The sequence below is a fragment of the Carettochelys insculpta genome, chromosome 2 (assembly GCF_033958435.1).
Source record: "Carettochelys insculpta isolate YL-2023 chromosome 2, ASM3395843v1, whole genome shotgun sequence".
Lineage (NCBI taxonomy): Eukaryota > Metazoa > Chordata > Testudines > Carettochelyidae > Carettochelys > Carettochelys insculpta.
Window position 1 is genome coordinate 218,654,946 of NC_134138.1, and position 14,885 is coordinate 218,669,830.

Sequence of the window (14,885 nt, forward strand, 5' to 3'; positions counted from 1 at the left end):
GCAATCAAACCTCAAAAGTCTAAGGTTTGTGATAATTTTAGAAGCCATTCTGTGTAAGGCCCTCAAAGTGCCAAATCAAATATTCAGACCACATCTACATTACAGAAACACTTTGCTCATTTTTTAAAATGTATGTGCACTGAAATAGTTATGAAAGTGAGGTATGAACAACAGTGGAATAAAACAGCCATAGGACAGACAGGAGCTGTGCAAGTTATCTGAGTTCTGTACATCACTCCTAATCCATTATACACCTGGTGTTGCAAGTGTGGGTACTTAACAGTCACAAATAGAATGGTGGTTGTGTAATGTGCATAAATGAGAAAGAGAATGGCATGAAAAAATTCATTTTTGTTCATGACCCAAGTTATATTCACTCACCTTTGATATCCAGAGAGTCTGTCTTAGCTGTAGAAAGCATATAAGAACAGACATACAGTAAGCTCTCGATTTTATGAACTGTGATTTAGTGGACTTCAGGAAGAAGAGATGTCATTCTCATTGTTCCTGAAGTCCACTGGGGTCCATAAAATCATTCCTCCCACCCCCTCCCAAAGTTCCCATGGCCTGGAGGAGCCACCACCTCCTCCGCTGGGGCTGTCATGTGCTCCTTCCACCCCTGGTAGGAGGAGCATGTGGTAGCTCCTCCAGGCTGCACAGTGGCCCCTCCAGCTGCACACAGAAAAGTAGCTGCAGCTGCACCAGCGGTGGTGGCTCTGGTGAGTGGCAAGTGTTTTTTGGGTGGGTGGGGGACTGGGGGAGCCTGGTGAGGGTGGGTGGGAAGTCAACCCTCACATTTCATGGTCTTCCAGGAACAGCAGACAACCCTAGTCCCCTATTAGTTCATTAGATCAAGGATTTACTGTACTGGGTCAGACCCACGACTTATCTCGCCCCATATACTATCTTACGACAGAGGCCAATCCCAGGTACTTCAGAGGGAATGAACAGCACAGGTATTCATTCTCTGGTGCCCATTCCCACATTCTAGTGGACAGAGATTAGGGACAGCATACTTGCCCATCCCAGTTAATAATCACTGAATGACCTATTTATCCACAGGTTGAATCTCTCTAATCAAGCACTTTCTCATCTGGCAACATTAATAATCTGGCATGATTTTAGTTAGCTGGACGACCATTTATCCTGGGTGTGGCCAGGTTTCTCATGGTCCCATAAATTCCGGCCACAAGTCCCGGCTCTCAGTGTTCTGTGCTGTTATTTTGCTCTAATTTACTCCTAAATGTCTTCTAAGAGCCAGTAAGCAGTGAAGTGTTGGTAATGCTGCTAGACATTACTGACTTCTCATAGTCTGGCAAATTTGCTCATCTGGCACAGGTCAGGTTTTAAGGGTGCCAGATTACAGAGAGTGCAAAAAAGTAGTATAGGTTGAACCTGTTATAGTCTTGGACTCCATGACATCCTCTGGCAAAGAGTCCCACAGGTTGGCTGTACATTTTATGAAGTACTTCATTTTATTTTAAACCAGTTGCCTATTAATTTGGTGAGCCCTAGTTCTTGCAGTATGAGTAAGTAACAATTGCATATTTACACAAGTCATGATTTTACATATCTCTTTGCCAAGCTGAAGAGTCCCAATGTTACTGATCTGTCTTCATATTGAAGCTGTTCTACATCCTTAATTTTTTGTTGTCCTTTTCTGAAACTTTTCGAATAAATACATCTTTTTTAAGATTGGTGACCACATCTGCAGGCCGTATTCAAGATATAGGTGCACTACAGATTTATATAGACACAATGTGATATTGTCCATCCCTTTCTTTGTGATTCCCACTGGTCTGTTTTTTTGACTGCTGCTACATATTGAGTATATGTTCTCAGAGAAGTATCCATAATCTCTTTCTTCAGTGGTAACAGGTAATTTAGACCCCCTTATTTTATATGTATAATTAGTATATTTTCCACTGTAAATTATGTTGCATTTACCGACACTGAATTTCATCTGCCCTGTTGTTGCCCAGCCATCCAGTTTTATGAGACCACTTTGCAATTCTTTGCAGTTACATTAACATTTTATAAGTAACTGAGTTGAGGGGTAAAGCTGATTGGATTTTAGCAAAGCCACACAAAAAAATCTGTTCAAGAGAACTTGTGTTCTCATTTAAGACACAGGAACTTGAAATACATCCCATCATTTAAAACAAACTAAAAATTAAACTGGCAAAGACTGTCTATACAAATGTGAAGACTACATTTCAGTTTTTCAGATTATTTAGTTTAACAAGAATCAATAAAATGTAGAAGCAAAGCACCAATGGCCATATTTTCCAAGTCTATGAAGAAAGTCTTGACTTCTCCTTGAGGCCTTTATGTCTCTAGCGTCTCTTCATTTGCTCCACAAGTATCAACAACACAGATTAAACAACTCGTCACTGGGAAAGCACGGACTTTGGAGTTTGCTACCCACTTGTCTGTCTCAGTATTATATTCAAGTATGTGTCCTAATCGTCCCACACCCTGAAAGCCAGCCAGGACATAGACTATAGAGCCCACAGCAGCACACTTGACTGTCACACCCTTCCATGGCATTGGTGACACCATCTTCCATTCGTTCATCTTAATATCATAATATTCCACGTTGTCTAGGCCACCTTGAAATAAATCAAACAAGCAACAGTTATGAGCAATATAAACAATGCCATTGCTCACACTAGTAGACCACATTTTAATCTATCATATAGCTTTTCCTGGTGAGAGCAGTTACAGAACACATTTGTGTAGATAGTGCATAACCACACGTGGATAATGTTTGTGCTATTGTAGTTGCAGCTGTGTGTCACTTCCAATTACAAATGACTACATAAGTATTCATTAAACTTTCACTCTGGGCTGAAACTTGAATTAACAAGAAATATTTTTTTCTAAATTAAAATCAATCCCCTCCTCGCTTAGGAGGCAACATGTTCTTTAACTGGGATGAGTTGCTTTTTCTTTTAAAAAGAGAGGAGGGAAGGAAGTGGGGGAAGTGCTGAAAAGTAGTTACAAGATCACAGTTAATTTGAATTTAAAGTATCTCATCCAAGAACTTTAGAAAGCTCTTTGTTAACAGTGCCTCACAACATTAATCACCCCCTAGGCAGTGAGGAGTCTTGATTCTCAGTCCAAAATTCTAACTACTTAGACACATGGGATTCTATGAGCACTATAATCTAAAGAAATATGGACTCCATGACAATGGCTCTGTTATTTATAAGTTTACACCACAGTGACTGCATTGAAATGAAATAGTTACAGTAAACTCTTTGATAACCGGCATCCATGGGACCAGGAAGGCTGCCTGATAATCAAATATTCTGGATAACAGAGAGTACTCATGCTGGGTGAGAGAGTGCACTCACATGCTGGGTGGCTGCACTCACATGCAGCATGGAGGGATGCAGGGCAGTGCTGACCAGGCTCCCCCCGCCCCCCGCAGCCCTAATGCTGTTTTTCCTCTGCCCAGCGGACGTCGGGTGGGAGCCCGGATGCAGCACGGAGGGCAGCAGAGGAAATCAGTGCCGAGCGCTGCCCTGCATCCGCTGACCAGAGCTGCCCAGGTGCAAGTTATACCAGTTATTTGAGTGTGCTGGTTAATCAAACAGCAGTTAAACAAGAGTTTACTGTAGTTAATCAGGCCATTTCCGCTGAACAAAAATTTAACTGCAAAATAGTATTTTGGCTTCCTGGGTAATCAGTGGACCTTTTCAAATTGGTGTTCAACTAGTAGGCTTAGAGGCAGTATTCCCTGTGACTTGGGCATTTGGGCAGCCACCCATGAGAGATTCAGGTGCCGCCCAGCTGACTAGCAGAGTGCCCATAGCGGGCAGCATGTCTTTCTACTGGATTGTGCACATCAACAAATGCTGTGGTGCACATTCATTTTCTTCCATCCATGTGCAGAATAAATTTTGAGGGAACATAGCTCAGAGCGCAGAGTTTTTATCTCTGATTGTCTCATTGTATGCCTATAAAATGTACTTATGTACATCTCTTTGCACTAGAAACTACCCATTATGTTGGAATACAGTTAGTAAATATGTTGTGATAGTTTAATGTTAATTAAATTACAAATTATAATTTGAAACAAAATATTCCTGCTAGCATGAATAAGTAATAATACACTTAGCATTTGAGTAGTTCTCATGTTAAAAGCACTTCAGAAACATTACCTAAATAACTTTCAGCACTTCTGTGAGGTAGTTTAGTATTTTTATTTCTGGTCTACAAGGCGTGGGGAGACAGGATAAGAGATCTGCCTAACAAATCCTATGTTAAATATCAAGGGCAGTCAAAACATGTAGTTTGACCCTTTTTAATTATTGATTTGTAACAATACTTTAGATTGTAAGCCCCTCAGGTTAGTGACTGTATCTCTCACTTGCTCAGATTCTTGCCACTTATCAAAAATACCCAATGAAGAGTAATGAAGTTGTCATCTGACCAAAGGGTAAGTTAACCCTGTTCCACAAGGAGTTTCATTTAAGAGTAGGAACAAGCTTCCCCAAAAGTATTTACTACAGGCAGTTCCATCAAATTCAATTTCACGTAGGAAAGTCTGAGAAGTATCTAGGATACAAGGAGGCATGAAGAAAGCAGGGAACAGTGGAGAGAGGAAAGCATCTGTGAAATATCGAAGAGCTGGAGATCAACATAACAATGAAGTTCCTGACACCGGCAGCATTCAAGAAGTTAAGCTACTAGAGCACAGGTCTGCAACCTGGAGCCGCATGAGGCTCTTTAAGGATTTCTTTGTGGCTCCCGATGCTATAATTGAAAAGTAAAAAAACCAACAAAATCAAAAAAAAAAACCTACCCTCCTATTTTTGAACATCTAAAAGCCCAAAATGAACAACTCATACCTAAATAAGAAATGATATGGATAACTCCCCCTAGCATCCTCCTGTGAGAGAAGGTTTGGGAGTGAAAAATCAGGAAGACAGTGGAACGAACACACACACACACACACACACACACACACACACGAGTGTGAGAAAATAGAATACGTAAAAAGTTTGTGAACGTCCTGCAGAAAACGTGTATCCCATTACAAATCACTGAATGTGCACCAGGCTTTAAACAGGGGTTACAAAAAGTCTGGTTTGACATTCTTTATTAAGGACTGTCTCGTACTCACATGCATTGCAGCTCTTAAACTATTTAGTTTGTTACCGAATTGGAAAAAATGGCTGCTCTTACTATTTTGGCTGCTGACCCCTGTGCTAGAGACTGCAGCAATTCTCCTCACCTAGCTGCAAGGGAAACCTCACATCTGTAATCTTGTCATCTCTCTGAAACTGAGCAAGATTACATGCTGCATATCCAGAGATACTGCATTTGGAGAAATTCCAAAAGGGAGTTAGGTGGGGGGTAAACAGTGCTGAACAAAATAAATAGGTAGGTTAATTATTCTTAAGCACTCAGTATTCCAACATACCGCTAGGATGAGAGTTGAAAACAAGGGAAGAGGGTTTGTTGCAGAAGCTGCCATCTTCTGCACATGATACAATACTGAAGGGCCCTTAATAATGTGAGGTTGTTCAGATCTCAGAGCTCTTTTCATACAATAGAGGTGCCTAACCAGGTTTCCTGACTAAATTCCAATTTTAGCCTCTTAACACCTGTGTGCGCCTGCATGGCACCAGATTTTTACCAAGCATATGGTGAAGCACTAAACGATAGGTTGACCATGTCATAATTTCTGACTTGGATCAGATTTTACGGAGTACACGATAGAAGGAATATGATGTAGCTTCTATATTTATTTTGTATGACTGCAGTAGCTGCCAAACAATACATTCCAAAAATAACAAAAGTAGCTTTATTGTTAATGGTAGTGTCTTAAAGGTATTAAAAGCCCACCAAGCCAACCAGTGGTCCTCCAAGTTACAAAGTCGCATAATTCCACTTTTTTTTTTTTTTTTTTAAACACACCCATGTCATCTTAATAACTGATCCACTAGTTCAGTTGGAAAACTGGAAATCAGTCTTACACTCATCTGCGCATTAAAAATCTTTCATTTGCATGAACATGACTGCAATGAACCCTCTGTCCTGGTTGCTTCAGCCTTCCTCCTTTCTGTTTCTTTACCTTACCTTTACTCCACATCAGCTCCTCTTATCCCCCCCCACTCTGATCCCCTTTTCAGCAAATCCAACCACTGCCCCTCCTCAAAAAAACTGTGGAATGAACATGCTGTTTGCCACTGTTACATTGTTCACATTGCTTGTATAACAACAAGAAGTGTTGGGGCATCTTACAGACTAACCTATTTTGAAGCATAAGCTTTCGTGGGCAAAGACCCCCTTCATCAGGTGCATGAGTGGGGACGTGGTATTTAAAGAGTGGGGTCCCAGTAAGAGGAAGGGCCAGAGCTGACAAGGTCTATTCTGCAAGGTGGAAATGGCCCAGTTATCAACAGTACTTATCAAAAGAGGAAAAAACAAGTCAGATCAGACTGGGGGATGTGAGCCTTTGTCAGAGTCTAATGGGGAGCTATTAGCACCCAGAGCAGAGGAACTGCCTTTGTAATCTGCGACCCACTCCCAGCCTCTGTTTAATCCTTGGTTAATGGAGTCAAATTTGCAAATAAATTGCAGGTCAGAGATTTCTCTCTCCATTTGATTTTTAAATTTTTTTTGTTTCAGAACTGTCACCCCTAAACCTGCCACTGAGCGTCCAGGGAGATTGAAGAGTTGCTTGTATGTTCTCCCTTTCCCCTCACCGTGTGTCTGTCCCCTTTATTTAGATTGTAAAATCTTCAGGGCAAGGAGTATGTTACTCTGTTTGCTTACTTAGTGTTTAGCACAGGGGTTTTTGATTTTTTTTGATGGGGGAAATGCCCTCCAAGATTTTGATGAGCAGTCAAGAGCTGTACTTTTCCATAGGGGGGGATGTCGGGTCTGGGAAGAGGTTGGATGCAGAAGAGAGCTTGAGGTAGAGGACTGGGGTACAGGAGTGGGTGTGGAGTCTGAAAGGAGTTTGGGTGAAGGAGGAAATATGGGTGCAGGAGAAGATTCTGGCCTGGGGGAGGGACGTAGGAGAGGGAATTATGACGAGGGGCAGGGGGAAGAAGGGTGCACAGGATTTGGCTTATGACCTGGGGCAGGGGACTGGGGTGCAGGGTCTGGGAGTGGAAGTGCTTCACGCTGCTCCCACCCCCAGCAAAGTCTTCCGAGAGATTTTGGTGAGGACAGGGCTGCATTCAAAGCTCTCCCTGATCTGCAGTGGGTTGCAGGCTGAATTAAAAGTCTTGAATGGGGCCAGATCCCGCCTGTAGGCGTATCTTGCCCGCCCCAATCTAGTGCAAAGGGGCCCTATTCCTGGTTAGGCACTACTGTAGTAAAACATGGTAATTCATAACTAACGTGTAAAGAGTATAGTCAGAAACAATATTATGTGGATAAATTGAAGAGTTAAACTGAATACCTAAGCCATTTTGTCCACCCACAGCAAATATTTTGTCTTTTACAAACACCAGCCCATGATTCTTCCTGGCTTCTATCATTGGACACAGCTCAGTCCACCTGTGGGAGAAGAAAAAAAAAAAAAAAAAAGGGTTACTCGCCTAGTTGTCGGCCATTTATTTACATTTCTTTCCCAACTTCTGGGAGTGGGAATGGCAAGAAATGGAGGAGGAAAGGTGCCAACAGCACAGGCCTCCAGTTTGCAGCCAGTCAAATATCCTGGGTTCCTATTCACTATTCCTGTCCCTTCTTCACTTACTGCACAATTCTTCCTGGTTGTCTATACTTTGGCTACTTGAAAAGTGAGCGAATCCATAAGAGCTGCTAGTGACAAAGGACATTAGAATTGATACATACGTTTCTGTTGCTGGATCATAAACTTCGCAGGAATTCAGGACCCTGCCAGAAACGTTGTTCCCTAAGCTTCCTCCACATACATAAATCAGGCCATTTGCCTCCACCATGCCATGGCTGCACCGCTGAGTCAGCATGCTAGGCTTCGTGTGCCAGCTTTCTGTCCTTGTGTCATAGCATTCAAACAGATACAGAGCAGAGTTTCCTTCAAGAAAGCAAAGTAACATTTACTGTAATAGTTGTATTTGAAAAGAAAAGACTAACAAGCTGGAGTCAGTTCTTCAGTCATTAGTCAAAGGGGAAACTTGCTTTCTATCCTCTGCCCCTCCAACCTCACCCCACTACTAATCCCTCCCAAAAACCAGCTAGCCTAAACCTGGGTCAAGTTTTTTATTTGTACTTTCATTAAAGTCATTTGGAAGCCCTCAGGGAGGTGGACTAAAAGAAGAAATGAACTGGGGCACAGAAGAGGGCATTTACAAGTAGCTGATAACAGGATAGATTACCTGATGTCAACTTCATTATCTGAAATTGCTAAACTTTTAGACGCCATAGTTAAAATGGATGAAGAACACTTGTAAATTACACAGATTCCTACAAATCAACAGGATTCAAAGGACAGTACACAGCATGATTCACTTGACAATATTGGTCACAATGTATCCTTTTTGGAATGAAGTGGCTATATTAAGTTATAGCTTACTTCCATCTGATTAGTGCCCATTTAACTACAAGGCTACCATTGAAGGTTGTACTTTCTTTCAAGGGGTGGCAAGATGGCACATGCCCTCTCACTTTCTAAAGGCCCATATCAGCGACCTTCCATTGATGGACCCAATCCAGTTCCTGCTGAAGTCAACAGAAAGAGTCCTACTGATGACAAGGAATTCAGTGATACTTTCACACAGATTTAAATGTTTGTGCAAGTGCAGAAGGCTGAGTATGGCTTCCTCTAACTGCTCTGTGATTTTAACACTTTATCCCATCAGATATCATCACTTGACTGAAGGCAAGATATTTCCCCCTTTGTTCAACCTCCAGAATGGAACATACTACTTCGGCAGAACTCACAACCCTCACGTGCCTTGGGAGGAAGGGATTCGGACTCCCTGGAACCTATGTGGCAGAACATTATATTTTCATTAGGGCTTCAAGCCCGCACAGATTTCTATGAAACAGAAAATGTATATTGCACATTTTTTTTGTTCAAGATGCATATTTACTAATTATGAAACAGCAGTTCTATTTAGCAAGGGCAATATAGGATAAAAAAATCAAAGCAAAACTACCATGGAATGGAGCATATTTTTCTATTATATAAATACACACACTCTCATTAACACTAATGGGAGTTCTGCAAGTGAGCCTTAACAGGAATGCTCACAGAACTTTAGAAAAAAATCTGAAGAAATTTAACATCAGTTCTGAATACATGAATATAAATTAATCTTAAATCACATTTAGACAAAGAGAATGACTTCTGTCACTTGCACCAGACAGCAAAAAATTCCAAGTTAAAACTAAGATACAAACATATGAAGGCAAACAAGCGGCAAAGAGGCCATATTAGCCAATACAGACTATATGCTGAACAAGTAGAAATCAGTGAAATCCTCAACTAGGATTAAACTGGTAACTTCTTTTTCATACTCTTAGAGCCAATCTAGCTATACACAATAAGTTACTGATTTACCAAGTGGTTTATTGAAATAAATCTGTAATTTACAATTACATATTATAGGAAAATTGGGGAAAAATACTTTTGACAGAAGTTAGATAAAAATGTTACTCATTCACTCTGATCTTAAAGAATAATAAAAGTTTGTCACAGGTTGAATAAAATATTTTGGGATAATATTTGTCATATATTCCAAAATGCTATTTTATTAGAAGTAATTCTGGCAGTGTAAGAGGGGAACTAAATTATCTTGAACATTGATAGTAAGAAAAGGAGAACTATAGATTACTTAACTGACAACCCATAAACACTAGAACAGTTTCCTATTACAGATGTATTAACTTCTTACGATATGCTGGGGAAAAGAACTTATGTAGTCAAAGTTTAATCATGCTGCCTTCATGGACTGTCGTCATTTTGGACAGAGCACGCTATGCCTTACTTAGGTCTGAATATCACAGCACGAGATGACTAAAAAATTTGAAAGAGAGAAAACAGCTATTTCAGATGCACAACACTAGATGGCAGCTGTGCACTGCTGCCTTCCCAATCACAAAGTCAAACCTGATGGAGTAAGTTGAAATCAGATGCTATCTAAAGATTATAACTTCTTATGAAGGGAATTATACTTTATTGTTAACCATTGATGATCATGGTTGTTTATCATCTGCTTGCTTTACTCTATTGCAAGGCAGAACTCAAAATGACAAATTATGAATAATTTTCACAGTATTAGATATTGTGGCAGACTGCAAAGCCTTTAGCTCTTACATAAGCAATTTGTATGGTTCTACTTACACTACAGCAATTGATTTGATACAGACTTTACTTACATCAGTATAAATTAGCCATAAGCCAATTAAAATAAATTAATACTGAAGTGGGAAATCAGAACCAGGGCATTTTTGCTTGGCAATAGTTTTATCTTCTTCTGCAGCTTACAGGATTTCTTTTTCAGTCTGTTACACAGTCAAAAAACTGTTTCTGAAGAAGAAAGTTAGACTCTGCCTCCTTACCTGAAGCTAACAAAGAATAAGAGGAAAACAAATGAGCAAGAAGTAACTTTTTTCAATAAATAATCCCCTAGAATTGGAGGATAGGAAATCCTATTACATTACTCATGTAAAGGAGGGTTTTCCCTTCAATAAAGATGGATCTCTTTTGAAAAACTATGTCATTACATTAAATGGCATTATTAAGATGACTGATATTTAGGTTTCATATTTGTTAGACCCATGCTGCGATAGTCAGTCCAAGTGCATTACCTTGGTGCTGCATTAGCTGTGACAAAAAAAATCTTGGGCTAGTCTCCTGTTACTGAATCAAAAAAGTTTGTGGAATTCTCTAAGTTATACTAGTAAACTGATAATAGAATTTGACCCCCAAACTGTATTTGCTTGCAGCTAATTTATTTCAGACAGTTGCAGTAATTTTTTATGACACAAATGAGAGTTGATTTTTACTCATTAAAATGACGTCTTGAAATGCAATACAAATTGATGAAACCTTTCAGCATCTAGATACAGAGACACCTATTGCTGAACAGATCAACTTCATAGTCTCATTGTACAGCTACAAATATAGATTCTATTCAAACAGGGAAATCACGCGAACCAAAAAAGCATTTAATGTAAAGACAGTGTCTTACCCACTTCAGACCCTCCAGATGTATAAATTTTTCCCTCTGCAGCACAGGCTGCAAGGCTATCTCGAGGCGTTGGAGGTCCCAGTTTGGAATACCAGCTATCCTTTACCACATTGTAGCAGTCCATTCGCTTTATAGGGAAGAGTTGGGAACCTCCCAAAATGTAAACTACATTGTCCCAGAAGACACAAGCTGCATCTCTGCGCTTTTCAAAGGGACAGCGGATGTCTGTCCAACTGTAATCCTGCATTGTTTAAAAAAAAAAAAGGCAATGTCTACCTGCAGTGAGAGTTTTTCAAAGACAGATTTGCACAGGGATTTAAGACATGATCAGTACACAGCATTGGTGACCCTAATATTGAAATACAGTATACAATTCTAGTACCCACATTTTAAAAAGGATGTTGAAAGACTAGAGAGGGAAAAGATGATGACAAAATTATTTAAGAAAATGTCTTGCAGTGAGAGACTCAAGGAGCTCAATTTGTGCAGTTTATCAAAGACCAAGAGGTATCCTGCTTAAGGGGTGTAAGGCCTTGACAGGGAGTAAATACTTTGTATTAAAGGGCTCTTTAATTTAGTGGAGAAAGGCATACCGAGAACCAGAGCCTAGCTAGAAACAAACCTGAACAAGTTAAGATTAGAACTAAAATACAGTTTAACACTGAGGGTGATGAACCACGGCAACGAACTACAAAGGGAAACAGTGGACTCTCTCTCCCTCATCTTTCAGTATCTTCAAAACAGGACTGGTTTGCTTTCTGGAAGATGTACTTAAGCCAAGCACAACTAGTTGGGATCAATGCAGGCATAACCAGGTAATATTTAAGTACCTACAATAAACAGAAAGTCAGAGCACATGAGCTAATGGTCCCTTCTGGCCTCAGTTTCTGAATGTATGAATCTCTAAGCTTGTCTGGTTTCTAAGATTTTCATGAAAGATCTTCTTGTGCCCAACAGTTCCCTTTGTTTCAGAAAGGCTCCCACTCCACTCAGATCCTGGCTAGAACTAACAACATACACCCACCACTGTGACTCATTAGTCATCTTCACACAGAGCCAAGGCACCTAATATCAGAATGATGGGGAAAAAATCCTTGCATTCTATAAAACAATTCTGGAATCTGCTGTGCTGTCATATGTGCAAACCTCTTAATTTACACTAAAGAAGTCTTTCTGGCTCTTCAAGCGTATGCAGTCCTATCTTTTTTTAAATATCAAAGGTTGATCAGTAAATGTGACAAGGTACAATAACTATGAATACAACACTGGCTAAGAGACACTAACTTGAAACATAGTTGAAAAGAGTTCAGAGAAAAGTGCAATTTTTAAAGTAGATGTCCCTTTATGATTTGTCACTCAGTGCATTCCCACTCAATTGCTTTATGCTAGTCTTTCCTGGTATTCATGTTTCCAGCAATGAGGATAGCACTACTAAGAAAGCTTTACACTAAATCAGTTTTATATCAAGTACAGAAGAGAAATAAGTTTGACACCTCTACTAATTAAGTAGTGTGTGTAAATAGGTAGTTTTAAGAATATCAGCATTGATCTTGCTCTTGAAAAAATTAAGATCTTTGGACCATCCTTCTCTGTATCTACCTGCACAGCGCCAAGTATGTCATCAGTGCCCAGTTAATACCAATACCACTGCCACCACCACAAAAATACGCACACTTCAACAATGGTGATGCATGTCTTCTAACATAATGGTTTACCTTTGGATTGAAGTATCTGCAAGACTGTGGCTGGGATCCCCCAAACAAGGCAATGCGGTAATCATGTTTCTTCCTTCGTGGCCGTGTGCCCTCCACTAGCTCTTCTCTGTCTTCTGGAGATAGCAGATGATATCGCATTCCACCTACAAGGAAACCCATGGGGTTTGTACAGAGACGGATAGGTATACAGAGGATAGTTGTAGACTGAGAAACAAATTTTAAGCTATATTTTCCAAATATCCAGCGTTTTTCTTAAACCTGATTTTCACTTAGGAAAGTATTCACTAGTTTTCTTCCATTTAGGAGAGAATATACAGAAGAACACATAGGGATCAGGGAAACAATCAGTTTTGAGATCCATGTCAGACAGTTCCAGCATTGCCAAAAATACAGGAAGGATAAAAAGGTGCCTGCATGCTCCAATTCAGTAAAAAAAAGACATGCTATCAATTTAAAGGCATAACTGAAAGCTGCCACACAGAAACTGACCTACCAGAACATGCACAGAAAAAGCAGAAGTGGGAAATCTGCAGTAGAAGAAAACGAAAAGAGACACCTGACTAGAAAAATTTAAATAGGGGATACAAGTATGTTGGGAGGACACAGACTTGTTTTTTAGTCTCCAGCAAATAACATTGGCAGGGGTCTGTGTTCCCCTCCTCATCAACAAACCAAAATCTTAAATTTACCTGTATAGCAACAGTATAGGCCTTTCAAAAATAATCCCGGCACATACTTCATTACCTGTTTAGGAAACATTCTGGTATGGTATAACCTGCTCTCCCAACCCTGCTCCTACTTTTTCCACTAAGAACGCTATCCTCCATTTGGCTTCACTGAAAATCAAGATCACTCAGCCCCCTGCAGAATGAAGCTTTAAGTTTGAAAGAGTTAGGTTACCAGGAAAAGAATGGCTCTGTGTTGCTTTTAAATGCTATGTAGTTTATTCTAGCAGTAATTGAAAGGCTAAAATCAAATGCAGACTCTCTCTCCAAAAATCTGAACATTTATGAATATCTGCATTCATCACTGGCATTTGATGAAGTTTTAGGGATGCCTTAGAAATCCAGATCAGGAAGGAGGAATATGAGGATTTGTCCCCTCCCTGGTTTATTTTTTTACATGTATTCATTTAAATAATGCGTGCGCGCGCGCGCGCGCACGCACGCACGCACACAGAGAGAGAGAGAGAGAGATTTCATTCAGCACCTTTAGACCCAATCATCAGTTGCATGAACAACAGAGATGATGGCGTAAAGGCTTAATTTTCTTAAGTCACCTAGTAAAGCTTCATAGATGCCATCATTTCGACAAACAAGTCTTAATTCCAGTCTAAACCTGAGAAATATTAAAGTTATTAGCTAGTCTCAAAGGTACACTAATCCTTTCAATTACCCCTAATAATTTTGACAAAGATGACTATTTATTGCTAAATTGGGATAATTTGCCACAGACTCATTTCTTCTCTAATTATATCTGTTATACTCTAATAGCTGCTTTTTATTTGACAACCAGCTAATCAACTTCTACTAAATGAGACATCATAGAAAAGAATACAGTTATTACTATAAATACAGTGAAAAATATTTTCATATTAGAATAAGCAGAGAACAGAAAAGTCACATACCTAAACTGATCATATAGAATATTAAAATGTGCAATTAAGAGGCAACTTACTGATCACCATTTTAAGGCATTCAGGGTTATCCTGAATAAGTGGCTCAGCTTGTACTGTTTTACTTAAGAAGTTCTTCGATATAAGAGGAAATCTGACTTTAGCAAGGATATCAACCATGTATGGCTGGCGGTTAGGCTCATCGTACTTCAGCCACCTGACTGCTGCATCATAAACCTAAAAAACAAAAACAAGACCACATCCCCCAAAACACACAATGAAGTAACTAAAGCTGCAAATCAATCTTCCTTGTGCAGTTGAACTAGAGTTGCCAACTGGGTAATATTTAAATAACTGGATGCTCCGGTAGGAGTGCTAGAACTGCCTCTGCCCCGCTTCTCCCCATGAGGC

The 14,885-nt window shown here is 39.9% G+C and overlaps 1 protein-coding gene across 4 annotated transcripts in view; it reads right to left on the bottom strand.

Annotated features, from left to right (window-relative positions):
* Positions 1-2,095: 2,095 nt before the first annotated feature.
* Positions 2,096-14,885, bottom strand: part of KLHL7 (kelch like family member 7) — a 35,728-nt gene continuing 22,938 nt past the window's right edge. For all 4 annotated transcript variants that reach the window (XM_074984641.1, XM_074984638.1, XM_074984639.1 and 1 more), the window contains 6 exons: positions 14,537-14,711; positions 12,860-13,002; positions 11,145-11,385; positions 7,822-8,023; positions 7,427-7,524; positions 2,096-2,612 (listed from right to left, as the gene is read on the bottom strand). In XM_074984641.1, the coding sequence (XP_074840742.1) occupies positions 2,329-2,612; positions 7,427-7,524; positions 7,822-8,023; positions 11,145-11,385; positions 12,860-13,002; positions 14,537-14,711 (1,143 nt within the window). In that variant the 3' untranslated portion in view covers positions 2,096-2,328. The remainder of the gene's footprint in view (positions 2,613-7,426; positions 7,525-7,821; positions 8,024-11,144; positions 11,386-12,859; positions 13,003-14,536; positions 14,712-14,885) is intronic.